General features: G+C 37.8%; 1 protein-coding gene across 2 annotated transcripts in view; it reads left to right on the top strand.

The window, feature by feature from the left end:
- Positions 1–24,787, top strand: part of PLXDC2 (plexin domain containing 2) — a 336,643-nt gene extending 311,856 nt beyond the window's left edge. For both annotated transcript variants that reach the window (XM_074358105.1, XM_074358104.1), the window contains exon 15: positions 15,313–24,787. In XM_074358105.1, the coding sequence (XP_074214206.1) occupies positions 15,313–15,429 (117 nt within the window). In that variant the 3' untranslated portion in view covers positions 15,430–24,787. The remainder of the gene's footprint in view (positions 1–15,312) is intronic.
- Positions 24,788–25,237: the final 450 nt, after the last annotated feature.

The following is a 25,237-nucleotide window of genomic DNA, read 5'->3' as shown; positions in this document are numbered from 1 at the left end:
AAAAAAGATCTGAGAGATGACAAATTTTGAAGATTTATAAAGAATATCTAACATATGGATAATAGGAACCCCTAAAGAAGAAAACAAAAGTGATAAGTAAATAAAAAGTTTTATAAACTATGAGTTTTACGAAATTCCTGCACCTTGAAAGAAATCTTAATATTGAAAGAATGCAGTGTGTACTTCAAATTATTGACAAAAATAACCAACATTGAGATTTATTCTAGTATGGTCACAGGGTGATTTTTTTTAAAGAAAGGAAATCCATTGTGCACTTGGATGAATGGAACACCTGAGTTATAAGGGAATGTGGAATCAGATAATCATCAAAGTGTTTGACAGTAATTTTTTAAGCCAGAGGAAAATGGTGTAACAATATTAAAGGAAAGAATATGTAAGCCAAGATTTTATATCCAACTAAACTAACCTTCAAGGATAAAGGGCACAGTAAACTATTATTAATATACAAGAACTCTGGCAATATTGTTTTCATGAGCTCTTTCTGAGAAACCTATTAGGGAAGAACTTCAGATAAACAAAATGACAAAAGAGACATCAAACTAGAACTGGTAAACTCAGTTCAGCCTTCTGGTGCCACTCAGATATTTCTACACACTTTCCTCATATGACTGTCCTTTGTGCATCTGAAGGTGGCAGTTGCTGTGATATACATCTCACATTTCAACTTGCTTCACCTGGTGACAAACATTTTGGAAATGTTTAGAAAGTGTTTACATTACTTTTCCTGTATGTTAACTCCATTTATATTTTTAAATCCAGTTGCTAATATACAACTAATATAATGTTATATGTCAATTATATGCCAATTTTAAAAATAAATATAATTACTAATGTATACATGCATGATATTATTTATATAATAATCTAATATTACATATTATGTATATTATATGACAGTGTGTATATGTCATTTACACATTTATCATATTATATGTGTACCTTCTAATCTCCCATTTGCTGAGTGTCAAAATAATATTACAGGTAATAATACTAGATATTATTTATTGTTGCTTTTGATCTGGCATATATTGTATTGAGTGTTTTATATTTGTAAATGTCTGAGCCTTATATAAACCATTAAAAAGAGGTGAATTTAAATAGTACAGATGACTAACTATCCACCATAATTCATGCTCCCAAATCCATAGTAGAGAGTTATGACTGGTGAGTAATTGTGCAAGTTAAGATTACCTTTCCCATGCTCTATCGCATCTGAGTGTAGCCATGATTACAAATCACCACCAGTAAGCAATGTGTGCCACTTTTTAAGTCAAGGCTTTTAAGAATTGAATGTGCCTTTGACATCCCTTCCCTCCTCATCCACCAACTGGATACACAGTTCCTAGGGGCTGGAGAAGCCAAGATGGAAAAAGCCTGATCCATGTATGGAAGGAAGTTGCTGCTTATAGGAACACTTGTCTTGGACTATAATGTGAGCAAGAAATAAACATCAATTTATTAAGCCATTGAGAAAATTACAGGAAAGATTATTAATAGAAAAAACAGTTCCCATCTAGTGGATGCATAGCAAAGCCACATAAGAAATTTATTAGAATAATGAAAAATCAGGGAGAATCATTGGGCTAGATATGTTTTGGCAAACAACATAATTGCAGTAGAATTTGTTTAGAAATAGAGGTACATAAAAAGGGAACCAGATGGACTAAAAACCACTGAGGATATTGGGCAAAGTCAAATCAAAGGAAAACTGAGGTGGTAAATATATTGATAGTGACAAATCTAAATGTAAAACAAATGAAATTATAGGGAAAATGACTGTAAGAACGGAAAGTTATACAAAAAAGATACTGTCTAGAAAAAATTACAAGAGTACAGAGAAGGAAAAGCAATATAAAATATATTTTTAAAAACTAAACAGTTATGTTTTTGGATTTAAAGTTTTATTTACCAACTGTAAAATCTATTTAGCAGAATATATTTAGTATAATTGGAAAACTTAGTGTATATATATTTTTTTTTAATGAAATTATTTGTGGTATTTCAATGGGACAAATAAGTAACCAGAGATTATGAGAAATAAAATTATTTTCTGTTAATTCTGGTTAATAGGTGAAACTAACTCATCAGTTCTTTCAAGGGACTGACTTTAAAACCAAATCCAAAAGGCTTTCCTTAGTGTGAGTATTATTTTATTTTACTTCTTGGTAAACTTTAATAACAACATTGTAGTTCCAGGGGACAGCACATCTGTCTCATTCATTGTTTTTATCCCCAGGACAAGCACAGTGCTTAGTAAATGTTTGCTGAATAAATAGTCTTATCTAAAATAATCCAAGTGGAGTTTCAATAAACAGAATCAGGAAATGACAGAAAGTTGAATGTAGAAGGAAATTTCAGGAAAAAGCAAATGCAGTGATTGACAACTTTTTGCACGACATGTCTTTCCTAAAGAAAAGTTAAACTCCATTTTCCTGAATAAACATTTGTATGCTTGGAAATAGAAGCACTCTTTAAATCGCAACACTGATATAAGACCTGATACATTCAGATATTTTTAATTCAAATCTCATTGGAATATTTTAATTGAGTCATTCTCCATATGTTTTAAAGGCATCAAATTACTGTTGATTAAAACTGTTTCTCTTTTTAAAAATTATTGGCACATATTTATCAGGTGTAAGGCTAACGGGAGGCTGGAGGCTCATAGTAAGTAGAGAGCGAGTGTTTGTCCAGTTTTGCAGTTTATACATGAGATCATGGATAACAAGAGATGGGAAGTGATTTGCCTGAGGCCTTCGTGTCTGACAGTAACAGAACCAGGAACCAGTTAAAAGCAGCTGTAAGAATGCCGTGCAAAGAGGACAGACTTTACATAAGTTTTGTGACATTTTTGTCAATTCCTCAACCCCTCTGTGTAATCCAACCAGGAATTAAAACCAAATTTGCTGGCTCCCAAACTGCCTTCATTGGCATAGTGTTAAAAGCCCTATTTTTTAAAAGATGGTTATTAGTTTTAGCCAAAAATTGTATAAACACCAAAATGTATTGGAGGTATTCATTTTTTCCCATTCCTACTTTCTTGTATTTTTTGGAGAGGTTTATTTATTTCCCATACCTACTCACATTTCTTAAGCAAATATTGCTGGGTTTTCCAAATGTGAAGAGGAAGGAAAAAAGTGATTTAAAGTGATCTAAATTATTCACAAACCATATTATCAACCCCTGGATATAATACCATTGATTGTGCAATAAAGAGTCATTTCTGTAGGTTCCAACTGGTCTATCTCAGACATCTGGCTGTTTTAGTTCCTTTTCTTTCTTTTTTTTTTTTTTTTTCATTTTTAAAATGTTGTGAACATTACAACCAGGACTGTAACTTGGCTCACATCATATCATTAGAATGGTTATCATTACTTCTTTATCACAGGATGAATGAATGTCTTGCACTTTCAACTAAGCTTTTGTGGAAATTACATGAATTTTTGTAAAGGATAGTAATGAACATCACTGGAGGCTGGAAGTGAGGCATGATTAAGCACTGTATTAGTCAGTTATAATATCATATGAGAACAGTTATAAGTGTGTCTGTAATACTTCTACAACTGATCTTGTACAGCAGAGATTCCTTAACATTTATTTTCCTGCTCTATAAGTATTATTTTATGCCCCTTCTCAGGATCATAATTATTTTTTGACTTTTTTATTGAGGTATAGTTGATTTACGTGATTATATTAATTTCAGTGGTACAGCAGTGTTATTCAGAATTTTTATGGGTGGAATCATAATCATTTTTAGGTCAATTTCTGAATTGATTCTGAAAGAGGTAATATGTATCCAAAATTCTAAAATAAATAGACCAAGTTTCTCAAATTAAAAAAAAATGCCATTTATGGATATCTGTTTTTCAATACAGTACCTTAAAGAGGTAAAAAATTTGCCATCTGCCTTTTGAATTTTTCCTACAAATTTTAATTTTATTTAAACATATACAAATTAAACACATGGCATGAAATACCAGTCAAATATTACAGATTGATTTTTGCCCTGGTTTGATTGATTCACGTTACTCTCAACCCTCCAATGAATTGTGCCCACCCTTGGATTCCATGGCATAAACCGTTCAATTGGGTTGTTTCATAATCTTGTGATTAAATGTGGATTAAAGCATGCAATCCCTTTAAGGCAGAAAATAGCTCAACGCTTACCACTCCTAAGGTCACGGCTAATTAGAATTTAACTTGCCACCTTCTTTGACCTCCCTTAGAAGCACAGTGATGCTCCAGCTACAAGTTACTTTGTGAGAACAGCCTCTTGGGGACCACGGCCAGTACTGCTGTTGTTCAGAGCGGCACTAACTCACATTTGACTTTTATTAGAACATTTATGACCAGAGCAGCATTGTCTCGTCTTTCTTTCAGCCCAGTCACTGGGCACCAGTGAGCTGGCCTGTCTTCACACTCATTGCAGATTCCTTTTCCTCAGAGCAAATTGCTTGTCTAATAGCAAATTATTACCCTATTTTAGTAGAAAACAACCACTTGTGGCAGTGTGGTTCAAAAACTCAAGAGATACTGCCAAACGCAGTATCAGCGTGACATTATGAGCTTGTGCTAAAGCAGAAGGGAAGATCAGTTAAAACTGAAGCTCCTGTTTGTGAAATGCAATCTGCTGGTCGCTCTTCATACCGCAGGGGGGTAACTAGGGGAAACATGCGTCCCAGTTTATGTCAGTTGTCTGTTATAGTCATTAATTGTTCTTCCATTCACTCTCAACATGTCCTAATTTGGACAATGTCATATGGTAACCCTGTGTATCATCATCTTTACCAGCTTATTATATAAGTAAAATTATAGAACATAAAAACTTTGAAGGTCAAATAGCCACACAGGAATTTAGTAATAAAACAAGGAACATCAAAGGTATGACCAGTGCTGAACGGTGCAGTCAAGTACTGCCAAATTCTTAGGAAAGAGAGGAGATTAATCAGTGGGAATTTCATTAAAGAAATAGTATTTGAGTTGAGTCTTGAAAGATGACCGCGCTGTGCCTAAGCAAACAGGAAGAAGTAGTGACATTTCACATGGAAGAGGGGTATGTTATGATTTTACAAAAGCATTAAATCAAGAAAGGGCAAGATGGATTGATTTGTTCAACTATAGATTGATATCTATGGACAAGTACTGGGAATAGTTTTAATATAGATGGAGGTTACACATGACAAGCTTTGACAAAATCTGGGCTTCATTCTACAGGCAGTGAGAATCAGTGATGTAATAAACAAGTAGAAATTGAAAATGCCATTGGAGAAAAGGGCTGGAGACAGCAGGAGAACAGAGAAGGGACCTACAGAGGAGTGTAAGAAAGCTGTATCGGCAGTCCGTGTGTGAGTTGAGAGCTGGGAATTGAATTAGGGTATTAATAGAAGGAACAGAATGGGGTTAACTCAAAAGTCACATGAAGGAAGACAGAATTTAGCAGTTTTCATCTGCTTAAAGTTTTATCTCTGAAAGTATTTTCAATTAATTATCTTTGATTCTCACTGCTCCCAAATGAGGTCCATACATGTAGGCATTATTATATTCCTATTTTACAGAGAAGGTAGCTGAAAGTCCAAGAAATTAGCCAATTTCCAAAACTCCTGTAGCTAATTAGTGGTAAAGGTGGGGACAGTGGCCTGATTCTCTGCACTGAATGTATGGGTTGAGGAAGAAGGAATCAAAGATAATTTCAAAGCTCAAAATCTGAGATACTAGAAAATTAAATTTTCTAGCCACCAAATTAGAAACCTTAGAAGACAAAATTAGTTTAGGAAAGAAAATGAGGGGTGGATTTGAGGCATGTTTGGTTCTAACTGATGGTCAACTCACAGTTGGGCCTCTTCAAAAAAGCAACTGAAGAAAAGGAACGGATTAAGGCAAAGCAGTCAGCTGAGAAAATATGGAAGTTACAAGGGTGGGAATTGAACCCCAAGAGCACAAAGATTGCTGGGGGGATGAGAGAGCAAGGAACTGGTGGGCATCTCCTGGGACATGTTAACATTTAGTGTTTATAAACCAGGAAAGGAGACAAGTGTAAGAAGAAAAAACAAAACAAAAGCAAACATAAGAAAAATAAACAAACACAAGGTCTAAGAGGATGTACCATCCCAGAGAGCCAGCAGAAGGTAAAGGGTCAAGAATGAAGTGGAGGCAGCAGTGTGAGACACCGAAGACTTAAAAGAAGAAAAGATAGTAACTTGATGAAAAGATTATTTGTAACCTGAGAGAATGCAGCTTCAAGAGAAGAAGCAGAATCAGATTTAAGGCGGTGAAATGGTTTGTAACGTGAAGGCCGTGGATTCAGCCAGACATTGAAGAGAGATTCAGTGCTGAGGATACAAAAAAAAAAAACATCGAGTAAAGGTAGTTTGAGGGTTTTTGTGGTTGTTTTTCTGATGTTGAGTGCAGGCATAAGGTAAGGAAGCAATGAAAGGAGTGTTTTTTAGTAACTTCATGGCAGAGACAGGATTGAGGAGGAAATGCAATTAACTGTGTAACAGAGGAAGACTCTCTTTTTATTTCAGATAATGAGCAAGGATGAGTAGTCATAAAGGCGTTAGTGAGGAGAGCGGGAAAGGATTGGCATCTTCTTAATGGATTACTCTTCTCAGAAAAATGGGTGATGAAATACAAGACTGAGAAAGACAGCCCAGGGTTGGGATTGGAGGCAGTTTGGGCGCATCATACAGATTTAACAAGAGGGAATTGATCAGATTTTGCAATTAAAAGAGTGTGATTCATTGGGGCTGGATTAACTCGAATATGTGACTTTTTTCTGTAGTAGTTATGACTGCTTGGGGTCTGGAATAGGGAAATGTAGAAGGTGAGGATTTAAGACAAGGGTGGGAGAACTTAATCTAAAGGAATTAAAGGCTGTGCCTGCCATGAGATGGCCAGGCCTCAGAGGTGGCTGTTTTAATTGAGCTGAGGAAGAAGGAGCAATATAGGAGGGATGGAAGTGGATATTTTCAAAATGATCCAGGAGGATCCCCAAGGAAGAGAATGTTAAAGTTATTAAAGTTGCTGCAGTGGGTAAAGTAGAGAAGGGAAAAAAACAAAGCTCTCAAAACCAGTGGCTGAAGTTTTGTAAAGACCTAGAGTGAGTCCAACAAGTACCATCAAGGCTGCACTGATGGAGAACTTCATTCTGTCCTTTGTCTTCATATTCAATCTGTTCATGAAACCATCCCTGGTAACTCAAATCCAAAGGGAGTCCTCAGCTGGCTCCATAGCTCAGGGGTTAGAGCACTGGTCTTGCAAAGGAAGGCCCCTTTCCTCAAAACTCATAACATTACCTTTCAAAACTTTCGGCAGATACTTGACTTAACGCTGAGTCATCAAATCTCTTGTCTGTGCGTTCAAGGTTTTGTATGCAAATACCTCATTTCCCCTAAATACCATGAACGCCTTGAGTTTAGTGTCGTGTTTTAGGTGCTTAAATAGCAGTTTTATTGGCTGACAGAATGCCCTTGTACCTACATGAACGCACTACTAGTCATTGTCCCCAGTCATTGTCATTTGGGGCAACAATGTGGCCAATAATGGGCTGAAGTCAAAAGAGGAATAAAGGAATCTGGATGCTGAATCTCTCTCATGGGGCATGAACTAGAGAAGAAGATCGACGCAAGTCAGTACAGACACTTGTGCATCGAGGAACGGAGTGGGCGGAGCTTCCAGAGCACCCTGCCACAGGTGCAGGTCATACGAAAAGGGGGTGCGTTGTCTACAGAGAATGGTATGATCATAGTAAAACTGACTACAATACAGTGAGCTTTTTATTAGCACTGTGTGCCCGAAATTCTAAATTATGTTCAAAACTTCTGCTGATCTGATGTCTAAAAAGTTGGCTCAGGTAACTGTCGAGTTTTACTAACATCATATATATGCAAACTTCACCTTAGCACAGTTTTCTTATTTTTCCTGTAGTAAATACTGTCTTCTACATGGAAGTTAATGCAGAGAACTCCCAGTTACACACTTGGCCCCAACAGCAGACTCAGCTGAACACATTCATTTAAAGAATAAATGAATTCTTATGAGCCATGACTCTAAGAATTTGGAGTCCTTTTTAAGTGTTCAGGGTCAACGGGTCTCCAACCCACATCGTACTGCACGTATCTGTGTTAAAACAGTAGATTCCAAATAAAGGATGGTAGCATGCAATATGGTTGTAAAGACAAAGAAAAAAGAACTTGAGTTACTTCAGTTCTATTATTGCAAAGTGCAAGTCATTCTCTGAACCTGGTGTTTGTTCATTTGGCAATATTCCCTCCTGTGTCTTCCCCCCTCCCTTCTTTTTTTTTTTCAAAAATGCACTGTCATTCTATTTTCCCTTTTTGTACAGTAATATTTATTTTATTTTCTATTTGTAATATTTTTTGCTGGCTCAATTCTCTCTACGATGTTCAAAACAGGAAGGTTTTCACCATAGGCTTCCTTTCTGGCCATTATTATTTTTCATTTCCTTTGGTGATTATTACTGAAAATAATGTTGTCTTGCAAAGGAAGCGGATGTTACAAAAAGAATCTACTCCAGATGTCAAATATCTTCAGTGCACCACCACTGTGCCTGTTTCAGAGTTGAACAGATATGACTTTGACCCCAAGGGGTACGCACAACCACAGTGTGTGCTAACGAGTGATAAGAGATGTAGATAAAATATCTGGAAATGTCTGGGACAACACAGGAGAAAGAGAAGTGACCTCTAATCTAGAGGTAATCTGGAGTAGGCGGTACTTCAGAAAGCTTTTTTAGAAATAATGTGGAATGGATAGTGTTATGTAAGTCAAGGTGATGAAGTAAGTTGTGTTCCAGGTTAGGGGAGACCACAGGCAAAGACTCAGAATAGCAAAGTATAGGAAAGAAAGTGATTCTCAATCCTCACACTGTGTCTGATTGACCTGAAGAACTTCTCAAAAAAAATTACACCTGCTTGAACCCCGTTGAGAGATTCTAAATCAATTGACCAACATGGGCCTTGACTGCAGTACCATTTTTTTTTTAATCTCCCCAGATGATGTTATTTTTAGTCACGTCTGAAATTCAGTGGACTATAAAGAAATACACAAAGGACATTAAGCCTTTGAAATGTATGACTGAAAGATGTTTCTTCTTATGTTGACGCATTTGTCCTTGGCAGCCAATAGAGAATCACTTTTTGTTGTTGTTTTAAGAATACTTTAGCTTTCAGAAAATCGTGTGAATAATATGATAGCTGTCCTTCACATGCTTGGGACAATTTTCATTTTGGACATGTACCAACGGTGATTATTTTAACTAATTCTCTATTATATAGCTCAGCTCTAGAATGAAGGCAGCAGACCAATGGCAAGTAATAATTCTAGATTGCAAAAGAGGCAACTGCAGGACAGTAAGACAACTTCCACATGAGCAAAAGCAACAAAATAGAGTGAGTAGAGAATGTGTTAGAAAAGAAAAAAAAGAACACCCAGGATTTGCTTCAGACAAGAGTTATTGCATGGAATTCTTGGCCACACCAGAAGATAGACCAATCCATTAGAGTTCCTCTTTTCAAGGAAAAAGTGACTTACAATTCATGAAGCAAAGAGACCCAGCCACAGACAGGAGTCGTTTATTTGAATTGGATTGCAAGTCTGACTGTCCAGGGCACAGAGCCATGGTTGTGTTTCCCTATGGATGTGGTTGCCAAATAAACTACAGGATACTTAGATAGATTTGAATTTCAAATAAACAATGAATAATTTTTTTAGTATAAGTATGTCCCAGGAAGTATAGTTAAAAAAAAAATTCCTCATTGTTTGTAAAGAATGCTCCTGTTTGAGACCGTAGAGAGCCACTCCCCCTGCTATGCAGGGTGTGTCCTTGTTAGAAATGCAGAGTCCCAGGCCTCTCCCCAGACCTAATGAATCAGAATTTGCAGTTGAACAAGATCCCTTGTGATTTGTAGGCAAGTGTAGGAAATGCAGATTTACTTCTATAGTTTCTAAAAACACGTGCTCAGGGAGGTACAGGATCCGTGGGCCCCTCAGGGCTCAGGGAGTGTGTTAAGCATGGGGAGGGGGGAGTTCGTTCATCACAATGAAGAGAGACCCACTCTGAGTGATCCTGTCTGGGCTTCCAGGTGAATTGTCATTGGAATAAAGGGTTGTGGCTTAAATTTTTTAATTAAAAAAAAAAAAGAAAAGTGTGAAAAAACAGTCATCTGGTTCGTTTCATTTTCCAAATGGGGAAATTTAAGTAACAAAACATGTGACTGTGTCTGACTAAGCCCTGTCCTGGGAAGTGATGCTCTCCCAGCCTCTTTCCTCTGCCCTCTGTTTTCTGAAGAAAGCAGCACAAAAATCCTAGAAATTTCAGAACAACTGCTTGCCAAGTGCCATCAAGCACCACGCGTGTCTTCTAGCCGGGCCTTGAATTTCAAAGTGGGCCCCTTGTCTTTCACACTCATGTCTAGCAAGTTCCTTTCAAGGGTTCATCTAACCCCAAAAAAGCACTGTCTGCTCCGCTCTCCCAGCTGGGAGACAGGTCTCCATCCGCAGCTTTGTTTACGCGGCTGACGGAGGAGTCCCTGCAGGTTTGTTTGTGGATCTCTCAGCTAATTATCTTGCCACAGACCGTTGAGACAGCTCTGGATGACTGTTCACTTAATAGTTCCAAAGGAGTAATTAGGGACAATACCTGCTTGCAGCCGCCCCCACCCACCCACCCACCGCTGGTGCCGATGAATTAGGATAAAGACTTATTTCTGAATGTGATTAATCACATAAATAATACTCAGAAATGAAATTAGAGGACACCCACGCATCACACCCAGCCTGGTTGTGAGGCGTGACATCCTGCATCTCTGTACTGAATTAACATTACGGTCTGGTTTGAATTTTTCAACTTTCAGCGTACATCCTGTTCTGTTAGCAAGTGACCCTGTGGCCCTTATCCGTTTCTGTAACAATTTGAATTGGCCATTCTAAAAAGAACACAGATTTGGGCATGTCTAAACCTGGACAAAGAAGTATTAGATGCTAGACTGTGACCTGTCACACTTCATGGCAAAGCCAGACATGATGCCCAGGTTTCTAGACCCCTGTGTCCCCTGCATAGATGTCTCATGTTATAGCACCAATTAAAACTAAATGCTCAGTCATTCCACGGAAGCATGGAAGTCACAGAACTGCCCCCTTGTTTTCATTTATAAGGAAATCTCTGAACAACTGCAGCTTGACCTAGAAAAACAACTTCAGTTAGGACTAACTTATACAGATTTCCTTTAAATTTAGGGATCCTAAATGTTAGTGAAGGGGAAGGCAGGAGGGACTATGATCAGAAGAACCACAACTCACAGTAGTTTTTAAGTCATTTTTTCTCTCTCCGATGTTCAAGTCAGTTATCTCAGGCAAGATCCTGCAGTTTTAGAGGACAAATCGTCAGACATCATTTTACAGATAAGGAGACAAGGGCCCAGAGAAGTGAAGTGATTTATTTAAGATCATAGAATTGATTTGTGCTAGGTGAAAGCATTCTAGAAAGGAAACAGAATTCTGGTAAAGTTATTATTCTGTTTGACATTTTTAAGTCTAAAATTGAAATTCAAGGAATTGTAAAAAAAAATGTAAAATCAAATATTTAAAACCCCAGTTGTATGGCATTCGTTAGATGGTCCTTTTCATTGTAAATTTTAAGATATTATTATAAGAAATGTCCTCTGTTTTCATCTAGTCAAAAACTATAGGAGTAAGGATAAATTTTTCAGTTTTGCACCAATAAAATAGGAAATTTTACCTATTCTACTTTCATACCTATTCTGTTTTGTTCATCCTTAGAATGTTTACTTGAAACCTATACTAAACCTTACCTCAGTGTATCTCTTTCCCCTGAAATTATTTTCATCTCCTAAATGGAAACCATGTTCCTTCTATACCTTTCTTTGGTCATAGGTTCTTCAACACCGCACCAGGCTAGACATTTCAGATGTTTTTAGTAAACAATCTGTGCATTCCCTTTGGCCCAGTAATTCCACTTCCAAGAGTTCGTAAAAGGAACAGGTCAGAGATATTCCCATCAGGTTAGCAGCAAAGCTATTCATTGGAGCATTATTTATATTATCCAAAATTTGGGGGAAAAAAATATCAAAATCAAATTGTATAAATCATGATTGATTTATAGATAGTAAAAATTAAAATAAAATTTTAAAATAATTTAAAATAATTCTGTAGAGGAATAGATCATAAGTTTTTTTCAGTGTGTACTTAATTGGAAATAAAAGTTTTTAAAACAGCATTTGCAATGATTTAATGTTTCTAGAAATGCACGTAAGTGCTGTGCGCTGATAGTTGAACCAAGTTATGTGTGGGTAGCGTGATCTCTAGTGACTTTAAGTCTTGTTGGAGTATTTTTTTTCTACGATGTGTAGTGGTAAATCAAAGAAATATTTTTAGGGATATGTAATTCAGAAAATAAGTTTGTACTGTGTTAACAGAAGAAGCTTCACTGTCCAACATTTTTGTGCTATTTTGACGACCTCTGTGATGAGTTCACAAAGACAGGATAAACACTTATCAATAACCGTGCAACCTTTTCACCTAAGACAGAAGTACTAACTTGGTAATTTTGACTTATTAGCAGAATACTGAAGTTGTTGGTAATGTTATAGTTTAAGATTAAAATAAAATTATAGTTTAAGATTAAAATAAAAACAGAATCACGTTCACAAATTTCGGATGGGTTATACACATTTTAAGAACTAATTTCTATAGTGAGGAGAACTAACTTTGAAGGGAGATGGATCTCATTTTAAATCTTGGATCTGCCATTTTTTAGCTTCATAGGTTTGTGCAAGAGGTAAGGAAATGATTAAGTTGCACATTAAATGAGATCATGTATGTAAATCACCTATTAACAGCGGGATATACAGTTAAGAGCCTAATAAAATACAACTGTCGCAAGCATCGTCATCAACATTCTCATCAATGATGCTCCTTTTTATCTTTTTATTGGGTAAATTTGACATTTATGTAAATTTAAGGCATACAGCATGTTACTTTAATGCATTTATATATTGTAATATAGTTGCTGTTATAATGACATTATATTATATTATATACTTATTTAAGTACCATCAATCTTATGTCCCCACCCCCCCATTCCCTGATAACCACCGTTTTATTGTTTATTTTTTTAGCTGACTTTTTAAGATTCCACACATAAGTGATGTTATACAGTACCTACTGTCTTTCTCTGTCTGACTTATCTCAGTGTAACGTGCTCAAGGTTCATCCATGCTGTCACAAATGGCAGGATGTCTTCCTGTCCCATGGCAGAATAATATTCCATCATGTACATATATCCACATCTTTTTTATCCATTCATCCACTGACAGACATTTGGGTTGTTTCTGTAGCGTGGCTATTGCGAATAATGCAGCAATATACATAGAAGTCACATTCATCTCATTAAACTCCTGTTTTCACTCCCTTTGGGTGTGTTCCCGGAAGTGGAATTGCTGTGTCATGTGGTCGATCCACATTTCATTTTGTGAGGGATTTCCATGTTGTCTTCCATAGTGGTTGGACTAATCTACATTCCCACCCACAGTGTATGAGCATTCCCTTTTTACCACATCCTCACCTCACACTGGCTGTCTCTCATCTTCTTGATGACAATCAGCATTCCTCTTTAATGGTCACCTATAGCACAATGTCTTTGTGTGTCGGGTTGTAAATTAGTGCTGGTTCCCAGGGCTGTACTTGCCAGCTGGACCCACGGCCCAGGTGGACCTTGGAAGGTGGAGCCTTGGAAAAACTCGGTGGTGCTGCTTGACTCCGAGAAAGGCGAGGGCAGCTGTGCCCTAAGGAGCCCAGATGTGAAGTAACTGAAACCAGAGTGGGGGTTATAAACAGTGCGCATGTTGGCATTTTCCCACGAACAGGCGTGACCATCAATTACAGTGTCCTTCTCCCTAGAAACACTTAGTATATTTCCATTGACGATGATAATTTTTACTTCCAGCAAAGACACATTATTTTGCCCTTTAGCTGTTTCAGTTTTAACATCTTTTGGACAGTAAAGATAATTCAGTTCCACTCACATCATGGGAATTAATCAGCTAATAAATATAAAGCATTCTGACCACACAATGTTATAGAGACAGTACATAATATTATTAGTAGACAGAATGCAATGACTGTAATTGGTATTTTTCCAGAAGGTAGAGCTAATACTCGTTCCTACCTGATGTGAGAGCCCTTTTAAAGCCATTAATCATTGACAGTGGAATGTAATTCGCAAATCTAGAAAGGTGCCAAATGCCAGTATATCTACACTGATATGTAACATTTTGCACATTAAAATTCGTTAGATAGAAGTAAATTTCCTTTAACATTTATTGTTTTATTTACTCCAAAATAGCAGGCACTCTGATAAATGGAGTAAATGGGTAGTTTCTAGTGTTACCATGGCTGTGAAATGCATTTTAGTGCCTTCTGCTGCTGTAACTTAATAATTCATTTCAGCACTTCTGTTTGTAAATCACAGAAGGTTTGTTTGATGGACATAGTGCTGGGGAGAAATGCATGCCTTTTGTCAATACAAATAACCTGTGTTTTAGGACCTGTGTCTTAGGACCTGTGTCTAGGTGTGCAGTTACTTATATAGGCTTGAGATTGTCCACACGCTCTGTGGATAGATTCAGTTTTCAGAGCATGACTTCTGTTAATTTTCAAACACAAAAAGTCATCTGTGGGAAGTCTCCACTTAATAAATTCTTAGCATATTAAAGTGCTGGATCTTTTAGGTTTTTATTTATTTTTTTTAAGGGCTTGGAAGTCTAGCACCAAATTTGAAGTGTACTTCTAAGAACTGTGTAGAATTTTATAGCCAGATGTTTTTGAACAAATTAATAAGTAAAATGAAGTGATATCATTATTAACTTCTAGAGAACAGAACATGTCAGCGGCTATATATTAAGAAGGCTTGTTTTTTATGACTGTTCATTTTGGCCTAGTTGTATTTGGACCCGTATGGAATCTTTTAGACATAAGTGTGCATAAGGCATAAACCGTGCCTTTGAGAAGCCCTCGATCCTATGGGGACAGATATGGCCAAGGGACTGTCACCTGGGAGGTACTGATAGTGCCGAAATGGAGATATAAGCAGAGTGCTTTGAGCGTGTATAATTCCAGCTGGGGTGGTAATGACATAATTCAATGTGTTACTAAATTTAATTCAGAAGTTAATCTAAAATATTTGGCAAATATATTTTTCTTATTCTCTGACCATCACCCTGGTGTTCACTATTTATGCACTTCCCATTTCAGAGACGCCCAAGCAGATGGCCTGCAATGAAGTTTCGAAGAGGTTCTGGCCATCCTGCCTATGCTGAAGTCGAACCAGTGGGAGAGAAAGAAGGTTTTATTGTCTCGGAGCAGTGCTAAGATTCCCGGGGCACAACAGCACCAGTGCTGGCTTACAGGTGTTAAGACTAAAATTTGCCTATACCTTTAAGAAATACACACACACACAGACACACAGACACACACACACACAGACACACACACACACACACACACACACACACACAGGAGCCCTGAGCTGCTGTAGCCGGAAGGAGATGAGATTTCTGGACAAGCCCAGCCCAGGAAGGGTAAAAGAAAAACTAAAACTCATACAGGATATGATACCATTTCCCACTGAACATAGAATTCCCTCGTGGAATGAGCTCTGTAGTTCACTCGGCAAATCTCCTGTGGACTTGTCAGCAATCCGACAAGATTTCAGTGCTGTTGGCTTAAGGTGCAGGGTTGCAAAGGGATCGAGAAAAATAATAATAATAAAGCTTTAGTTCATGAGGGATCTACACCTTTGGTTCAGATATTCTTCTCCGGTAACTGTGTTCCAAAGCCTGAGCCCATTCACTCAAAAGAGCAACGATGAATATTCCAAGATTTCTGAGAGGAGTAGCTGATGCAGGAGCAAAAACAATCACAGAATCAGATTTTCTATCTTTTCACCAGACACGTGGCTGAAGGATTTTGTTTTTCGGGTCAAGCTCCACCTGTTCCAACAAGGTGGATGCACCTTCTGTCTGTCCCAGGGGTTCAGACTCCGCCTCCCTCTTCCTTGCTCCTGAGCTTGCCCTCCTCAAGCAGTGGGAGGGAGTGGCCAATGAGGCTTTAATTCTCCTGCCTCAGAACAAAATGTCTGATGTGTTTTAAGAAGCATGGCCTCCACTTCCCAACTGTGAAGTCCTACGAAGCCACAGTTGCTCTTGGCTGAAGGAAACCAGAGTTCCTTAATCGTTTATGAAGCAAAAATGTTAAGGGATTCTAAACACATGGGTTTTTGTTTTTTTTTTTGTTCTTGTTTTTGTTTTTACTTTTTACCGTTTCAGTACAAAAGGCCCATCTCATTGTAGATTCCTGTCTAAGAAGCCATTCAAGTCAGCATATCCCTGGCGATAAAAAGAACGAAAGAACCCTGCTGAATCATACAGTAATTTTCTTTAAAGCACATAGTAGTTACATAAATATATATATAAATATATTTTTGTTTATAACTAACACAAGGCAGGCTCTTGTGACTCTCAGTGCATTTTGTCATCCAGACAGAACAAATGTGAGGTGCGTTACTGCATACTTCCACAGAGTTGTAAGATAATCCTTCATATTAGAATATTTTTATGTCACTTAGCAAAAGTGGTTCAGTGAGTGGCAGTACTGATCATTTTCCTGCCTCTTTGAGCCGCTCTCCCGTTCATATCAAGCCCTTCCCTCCCTGGCGAAATAAAGCAGATGCAAAAATCTCCTTCGATGGATCTGTCGTCCGCCCTGTAATCACAATCCGGATTTTGACACTCCCCCATGAGTGAAGACAGGAAAGGCATCCTTTGAGGAGGAAAGTGGTTAATATATACACTGAGCTCCTAAAGTTTAAATTCAGGTACTATGTGTACAATTTTATCAACATCTCGACCCATGAAACTTTTACCCCGTGCCAAGAAGCTGTTGGTTCTTGAGTGGTACCATGTCCAACATTTGCAGATTCAGGTATCCAGGAGCAGAGATGTCTCGTAAGCAGCACTTTACAGTTTAGCATCTGTACACGGTGTCTCCATCAAATGACATCAGTCCACTAGCAGAAGATCGTGTTTTACTGTCACAGTTGTCTGACGTAAACTCGTGATATTTTCCATCAAGTGTATTTTGCTTTCCATTTTTAAGTACCTGATGAGAGTGATAAGTGTTTCCTAACGTGCTTAGATAATAATTGCAAAAAAAATTGACAAGCAAGGTGATTGAAGGATGTGATGACAATCTCTCTGCTATAGTGACATTCATTTTATATGAAATAACCCAACTTATTTCTTGCGGAGTAAGCTTGGTCAGATAGCAGTGACCAAATGACTTGCCAATGTAACTGGTGCAACCGGTATTCTACAAAGACATAGGGAACACATAGACGATTCCTTCTAGGATAAGATGATGCTTCTTCCACTTGCTTCTGTCTGAGGCACGGCTTCCAATAGCAGTTGATTGACAGTTATATAAATCCTGCATATATATATATATATATACATATATATATCCAACTCTGTATGCAGTTCTTTGAACTAGTGATGTTATCTTTATAGTCCTTTCAAAGCTCATCTTCCTTTTTTGATTCAAAAAAAAAATTGACCATTCTGTAAAATCACATTGAACTCTCTGAATTGTTCATTGAACTAGAGCACCCTGAAGTAGGGAAAACATCTTGTAAGTAAAAAGTGCTGAAGTGTAGGAAAGCTTCCTAACCAAAGCAGGAGTTAAAGTTGGTAAGACGTTTCTGTTGCTTATGAATCTTTCAGCAGTGAGGAAAGAGGCTGGCTGAATCCCGTTTTTCACTTTCATGAAACTTTAATTCTACTTGATACTTCTGGTTTGTTCTTGCTGCCCATTTACTGCAAAGGAAGAGCAAACACACACAAGGTTTCTGGAAATTCAGAATAGACTCTGATGCTTTGGACTTTACATACATTACATATTAGAAGGGGTGCGTCTGCACGTTACATAACATAGTATGAATAGAGTTGAGAGAAAATAACAATAATTTTAAAAATTAAGAATAGCAATGGAACACATACCAGTGTCTGGAGAAGTCAGCTAAATGGTGCTATGGAGGGAGTTATTTCATCTTAATTATTTGGAAAAACATTCAGTGAATATGTAAAAGTACCAAAAGTCAAGAAAAATACCTTAAGCCAACCAGATGGCACTGACCACAATGTTGGTTTGGTTATAAAAATTTGGACTTGAAGATACACCAATTGAGAACTAAAAATAAATAATAAAGTACAGTTTACCACCCCCCCCCCAATTATTATTTTTGTTTGTGATACCTGGGGCAGTTGCTAATCTCTCTCCCAGGGAGCTTCTAGAGCTGTGCTGTCCAATATTATATCTACTATCCAAATGTAGCTATTTAAATTAGTGTAAATTAAATAAAAATAAAAATTCAGTTCTTCAGCGAAATTTCAAGGGCTTGCTAGTCACGTGTGGCTTGTGGCTACCATATTGGACAACACAGAACATTCGTGTCGTCGCAGAAAATTCTAACTACACACTGCTGTAGAGGCCTTATCTTTTAACGTCCCCTCCTTGATGGAAACGAGGAGGGGTAAGAAGAGGTTTGGTGGTTTTGGGGCATTGCTAAGTGTTTTTGATTCAGAGGCAGTGTGGAGTAATGGATAGAATGGAAAGACAGCTTTGAGGTTCAACTGTGTTATCTTGGGAAAATCACTTTAACCTCCATGAGTCTCAGTTCACAAGTTGGGAAAAGAAAAATATTTTTTTGTCCTGTCTTCCTTGCAAAATTATTATTCTGCAGATTGACTAGATGCATAGATACACAGACTTTTAAAACCTCTTGTCAATATGACCCAGGTAAAGCACGTCTGTTGGTCTAGCACCGACACAAATTTACATTTTGAGGGAAAAAGTCCATCAATCCTAAAAACATTTAAAGACAATCCAGTCAATACGGCTCTTGAGAAAATGCCAAAGGAGAATACACTCCAACCACATAGCAAAATTGCTTAAATTCCTTTTTTTCTGTCTTAATATTTTCTCTTAATATTTCTATATTCTCTAATTAGCATAATTTATTCATTTTGGCAAAAAAAAATTTCTTATGTTATTTGCTTATTCTGGGGAAGTATAAATTCAGTAATGCCCTTGGTGTCTATTGTCCAGGGCAATAGGAAGGAGTTTGGCTGGAACCCATGTTTTGATTCAAGACACTTCCATGATAAGAAATTAATATGTAAGTAAGGCTACCTGAAAAATATATCCTATGGTCATGACTTCTTCCTCCTGTGAAATGTTATTTTGCATTGTATTTCTTCAGGTATATTTCAGATATTTTATTACGATGTGTTTTATTAACTCCCAAAGATTGCTCTTGCTTTTACTTCCCCAGCCCCTCAGCTTTTGGCATCAGCATCCAGATGCCAGAATCATGGGAGGTCATCTAATCTGACCTCTTCATTTACAGATCAGAAAACTGAGGCCCAAAGAGATACAGTAATTTTCCCAGTGTCAGAACTGTGTCTTGGTTGGTCATTTGTGATCCAGCTTTTTTTGCCTAAACCCCTCCATCAGCATTTAAGGCTGACCGAGCAGCTTAGAAGGCCCAGTCCATCCCAAAGCATTTGCTGTACGGACTCTCTGCTCTGTCCTGTAATTGGCCCAGTTCTCTAGAACACTGGACCAATCTTCCTTTATCATGTGGCTGTCTTAAGGATGGTGCCATTTTTATAACAAGCAGTGATTTCAGGTTCTGGCCAGGGTCTGTTCTAGAGTCTTTTTTGGAGTAGCATGTCCCTTTCCCTCACCCCCTCCCTGTGGCCATCAATTTCTGTGGCAGTACAATTTATCTTGTGCTGTCTAAAATTGTTCTGCCTTTGTTTCATTTCTTCTCAAATGTTCCTGAAAATTAATAATCTTCATAGCAGATTTTCTCACCAAGTTATCACAATTCCTATTTGCTTTTAAACTATTTAAACCTAAGATTTTCTGAGCAAATATTATGAGGTCTGTGGCATTACATCTTACATACTATTTCCTTGTGTTTGTAAAGCACTTTACATTTTACAGAGCACTTTGACTTATTTCTTTATTTGTTCATTCATTCAGCCACCCAATTCACTTAAATATTTATTGGGCATCTTCTGGAACCAAGTTCCTGTGCTAGATCTTGCGATATACAGTGATAAATACAAACAGTGGGCGATCAGGCATGTCCACTGATAATTGTAATATGGTGAAAGCCTCAAACATAACTTTGTGGATTGATTGGATCAACATTACTCTCTTGAATTTCCATTTCCAGTTTCTGTTCTACTTAGATAGGGAGCTATCAAGTATTTGCCTAAGGAATGTTTCTGAAATATGATACATCATTGTGCATCTCTGCTGTTTGCTCTCTTTCAAATGATCTGTTAATTTCATTTCTGTGACTAAAAGTTACATATCCAATGTTGTTTCACATCCAGGAGGAGTTTCCAATTCATTTGAATTCTTCCTGACCAGTTGTAGTAGTTCATCATCTTATTCTAATATTTCTGTCATGTCTTTGTGAATTATCAACTTCATCATTTCAAGGTCTTCCAGAAGCACCAGTGGATCAAAGAAGCATTTGCACTTTAGGTGTGTGTGGTTGTTTGTCATTTATTAGATTTTCTCAGGTTTTCTCAGCCTCAGCATTATTGACATTTTGGGCCCCATGGTTGAGGGTGGGGGGTGGGAGTTGTCCTTGCACTGTAGAGCGTTTGGCAGCTTCCAGGGCTTCCATTGACTATATGCCAGTAGCTCATACACACACACACACACACACACAGACACACACACCCCGGCTGTGACAACTAAAGTTGTCTCCAGACATTGCCACATGTCCCCTGGGGGAAGATGGGGAAAACTACTAGATTCCCTAGTGAACAAAACATATCAGGAGGAAAAAAGAAACGTTTCTCTTTCTCTTGTCACTTAATCTTCATCATGCATAGGTTTTTATTTATAATAAGTCTTGGCATCATGAACTCATTGAATTAGAAGGGACTATTAAAGCCACCAGTTCAACCACAACCCAGCATCGTCCATATCTAGTTCTCCATCTCTCGGTTTTACAAATGTATTGAGACAAAATCAGAGGGAATTGATGTGGGAATTGACTTTCTCATAGTGAGAGAGAAGGCTCTTTGGTGTTTGTTTTGCCCCTGAAATAGCTGCTGCAGTGACTTTGGCTTCAGCTGGGGACATGGTATCACACAACTTTAGTATCTCAGAGACTTCGAGGAGTTTTCTTTGATTATTTTGTCTCCAAATCTTGCTCCAGCATCTTTGCTTTCAAATTGTGCTTAGAAGTTGAAGTTCAGTGTTTCTAATTTTAAGTATATCAGGTTGAGCTTCTGACTTTTTTTTTTTTTAATTCTCCCTCTGACTTTTTTTTTTTTTTTAATTCTCCCTCTTTGGGGGAAAAAAAAAAATAAAATTGACTCTTCCAAGTAACTGAAAGTCGGAAATGTCAGAGTTGGAATGTCTGAATCTGTCAAGCCAAAGTTCCTGCTGATTTGATGTGCCTTATGTCAGTTTTCCTGTGGGGTCAGTGATTTCTTGTAAATAACCCTGTGTTTGTTCTTGTGTTTATTCTGCACCAATTAGAAAACTTGATGAAGTTCTAAAAGACAACCCTTTAAGAATATTCCCAGAAATAACAACAACAACAAAAAAACCTGCCAACTGGAATATCAGGCCTCCCTCTATTCTTTTGCTAAAAGACCAACCCAGACTTTGGAAACATTCTTAATTATTTACTACAAGTTGCTAATATGGATGCACAATTGAAAGCCTTGATTGTGAAGTCCAAGGCTATAGAATATTGACAAGCACATCTAGAGTGACCTCTCCCAAGACCGTGCTGGAAATCAGAAAACTCCAACCTAGGAGACCCTCAAGTGTGCATATAATTTCCTTCTCTACCACTGTCCTATCAGACAACATGGTGATAGTTAAGGTTTTGAATAAGTTGATTTTCCAATTTCAACTTAAACTGCAATGTATGTGCCTAATTATTTCCTGACATACCCTTTAAACCACCCAGTTCTCACTGCTCTCACAATGATTATTGCAAAGCAGTAAGATGATAATTGTTCAAGTAAAGTCACCTAATTTTTTTAAATCAAATCTCTATAACAAATTTACAAAATACATCATCTCTGGCTTCTCAATGTTAATTCTTGTTAATTTCCAGATTGCTGTCCACACTGAGTCTGTGTCACTTTAAATCCAGAATAAAAAGCTGGAAAAAAAGTAATGTAAATCAGATGCCGGTGCTCCTCTTTTTCTAATTTCTAAGATTTATTATCATTTGAGAATTAGTAAGAAAAAAAAGAAAAAAGGAAAAGAAAAGAAAAGGAAAAAAGCCTCTCCTAATGGAATAAAGTAAAAATTTTTGACTTGGCAGATAGTGATGTATTCACTTTAATTCCAGTTGAAAACCTTCAGTGACTTCTCTCATTACCACTGGAGTTTTGATTTTTTTTAAAAACAGTCTCTCTCTTCCCTAGCATTACAAAAATATATATATATTCATCACCAAAATACCGCTTACCAATCATGCAGCTATAAACCATTTGTGCCTATCAAATAGATACCAGTTTTAGATGTTTGCTCCGTGGGAAGAGGTTTAGGAATGGGTGCAGGGGTAATTCATGGAAAAGATAAAGGTCGAAATGTGCTATCAAGCAGAATTTTCACGTTCTTCAGAGCAATGTGCAAATAAATATTCAATGAAGATCAGCTCAAATTTAAGTCATCCAGACATTGAGACCCTGTGCAAGTTACATTAAGAAGCATGTGACATACAGAAAGTAAAGGATGTTCCCATTGAATCTAAAATTCAAGTCATCATCCACCTGGACATCTTCTAGGGCATTAATCCTGAAACCATTGAGGCTTTTGCTCTAGCCAGTTGGGTTACTTATGGGCAAGTAATGACCAAAAAGGAACTTTTCATTTATCATCCTCTGATTTACAAGGCATGACCCTGTTTTTTTGATTCCCTTATACCAGAGACCATGAGACAGCCAGCTCCACACAGGCCATAAAATACAATAAAAATAAAAATAATTTTCCTGAGGAAAGGCTAAGAAAGGGTACTTTATTCTGCAGACCCAGAGCTGGATCCCTGGGCGGTTTGGCCATCTTAGGACCTAGACATCAGCAACCATTTTAAAGGTGGTTTGAACAAAAGTATACTGAGTGTCATATTTTTTAGCAGGAAAATAAAAACTCAAATTAAGTGTCCTCTGCCAGTCTACTCTGAGAATGCCATCAAGTGAAATTAGAGCTTCCCTAGCTGAAAAATGTTAAAATCATTTCAGGAAAATGAATTTGGTTTCTTTAGACACAAACATTTTGTGTTTATTATAACTAAATCTCAGGGCCCTAGCTGAGAAGGGGAAAGCCGTTTCATTGGTGGGTCAAAACAAATCTCTCATTTGCCTCTCTTGAGGCATTTGGCCAGTGCCTGCGAAGTACATTACTTTCCTGGGGGAAAAAGAGAGCCTTTTCTGGCATGCCAGCTGGGATCATGGGAACGTCCGATGCCAGGAATTTACTACTGTTTCTGGTAACTCTGCTTGCAGTCATTTGAAATGCTGAAGGGTGGGGGAGGAGAAGTCGGGCACCCAGGGAGCTGTCTGTGTTTTATGCCAGTTGCACCAGGCACAGAGTATTTGTAAACGCTTTCCGAAGTGGGGATATTTGTATCCTTTGTCAGAATCACAAAGCTCGCTGTGGATCCACTGAAAGAGAGCCCGGTGGGGGGGGAATCGCTGACCCTCTGCACCCAGTCAACCTGCACAAAAGGGAAGGCTGTGCGGGTGAGCCCAGCACATGGCGAGTTTGTTTCTGTTTTCCACGGCCCTGGACTTTGGATCAAGGACGTGTCTGTCAGGTGAAGGTTAATTTTGCTGAGGTTTTCCAACACTTCATTTAATACTTGGAAACATGAGCATTTTGAATTTATTCCAGTCCTCCGGGCACCGTTCCGACTTCCTTTGCCATGTCACCAAGACTCTGAAGACGGCGCTCTTTCATGATAAAATTCCATTCACATGCTTGACATACCTGAACCTGCAAATGTGAAAGTGATTGTATCTGAATTTGCACTAATGTGTCTGATAGCAGAAGACCTTTATTGGACTCCTCTGTTTAAACTCATTCATTCAGATGCCACGTACTTCTGCAAGCTTCTTGATCATTTTCACTGTAAGAGTAATTATCTAAGTTTGAATGTATTTCCTTACAGCCCATTAATTTTGCGAAATACAGCCCATTAATTTTGCCATCTTTTACCTGGAGATCGTTATGATTGCAATAATCCCTTAAAGTTTTCCTCACACAGCTTCTTAAACAAAGTTTTTCTGCTTTTTCTTCTGGTCCTGCTTATAGTATGTGGAAAATCTTTTTTTTTTTTTTCCCTCTGTAATAATTTTGTAAGAAGCCAGTGTATCAACAGCCATTGTGACACAATTCATCTTTCCAGGTCTGGAAGCTGGTAGTGACCAAATGCCACGTATATTCTCCCTGTCAATTGCTATTTTCAGAATTAAATCATGTTTTTTTCACTTTCAGTTGGTTGGGGTCAACACATTTGGGATTTTTAGAAGGGGAAAAGGGAGCATTTTGTGTAATACTGCTGTCATATTTGACTACATATTAAAAACAATAAATGATCATTTTGTTTTAATTTCTTAAATTTGCTTACCCTTGTCTTTCAACATATTTTTGTTTCCTTTTCACCATTAGCTTTTGAAAAATTTTACTTATTGTGGAAGAAAATCGGCTTGCAGTGCCCAGAGCTACAGGCTGATGACAGGATAGAAAATCTTTGTTACTATATGTGCCCTAGTGTGAGGCTGAGAACCGCTAGAGTGAACTGTAGAAGAAGAAGGACCTAGAATGTCATAGCACCCAGGTGGAGGCTTGGTCTCTGCCCACAACCCACAGAGCCCACATGTTGAGTTCTCCTGGATCAGGCAGGTGGGGTTTTCGCTGCCAGTCTACACCCTAGACCTGGAATAAAGTCAAGATGCTTCACTTCAGCTCTTGTTTCTGTTGCTAGTCTTGGTTCCTGAGCTCTCTGACTTTCCAACACTTCCTGAAATTTCTCTTTTGTTTCGTCCCCTTTTCCCAAACTGGAAATGAT

The sequence above is a fragment of the Camelus bactrianus genome, chromosome 35 (assembly GCF_048773025.1).
Source record: "Camelus bactrianus isolate YW-2024 breed Bactrian camel chromosome 35, ASM4877302v1, whole genome shotgun sequence".
Lineage (NCBI taxonomy): Eukaryota > Metazoa > Chordata > Mammalia > Artiodactyla > Camelidae > Camelus > Camelus bactrianus.
This window is presented reverse-complemented; position numbering and strand designations above follow the sequence as displayed.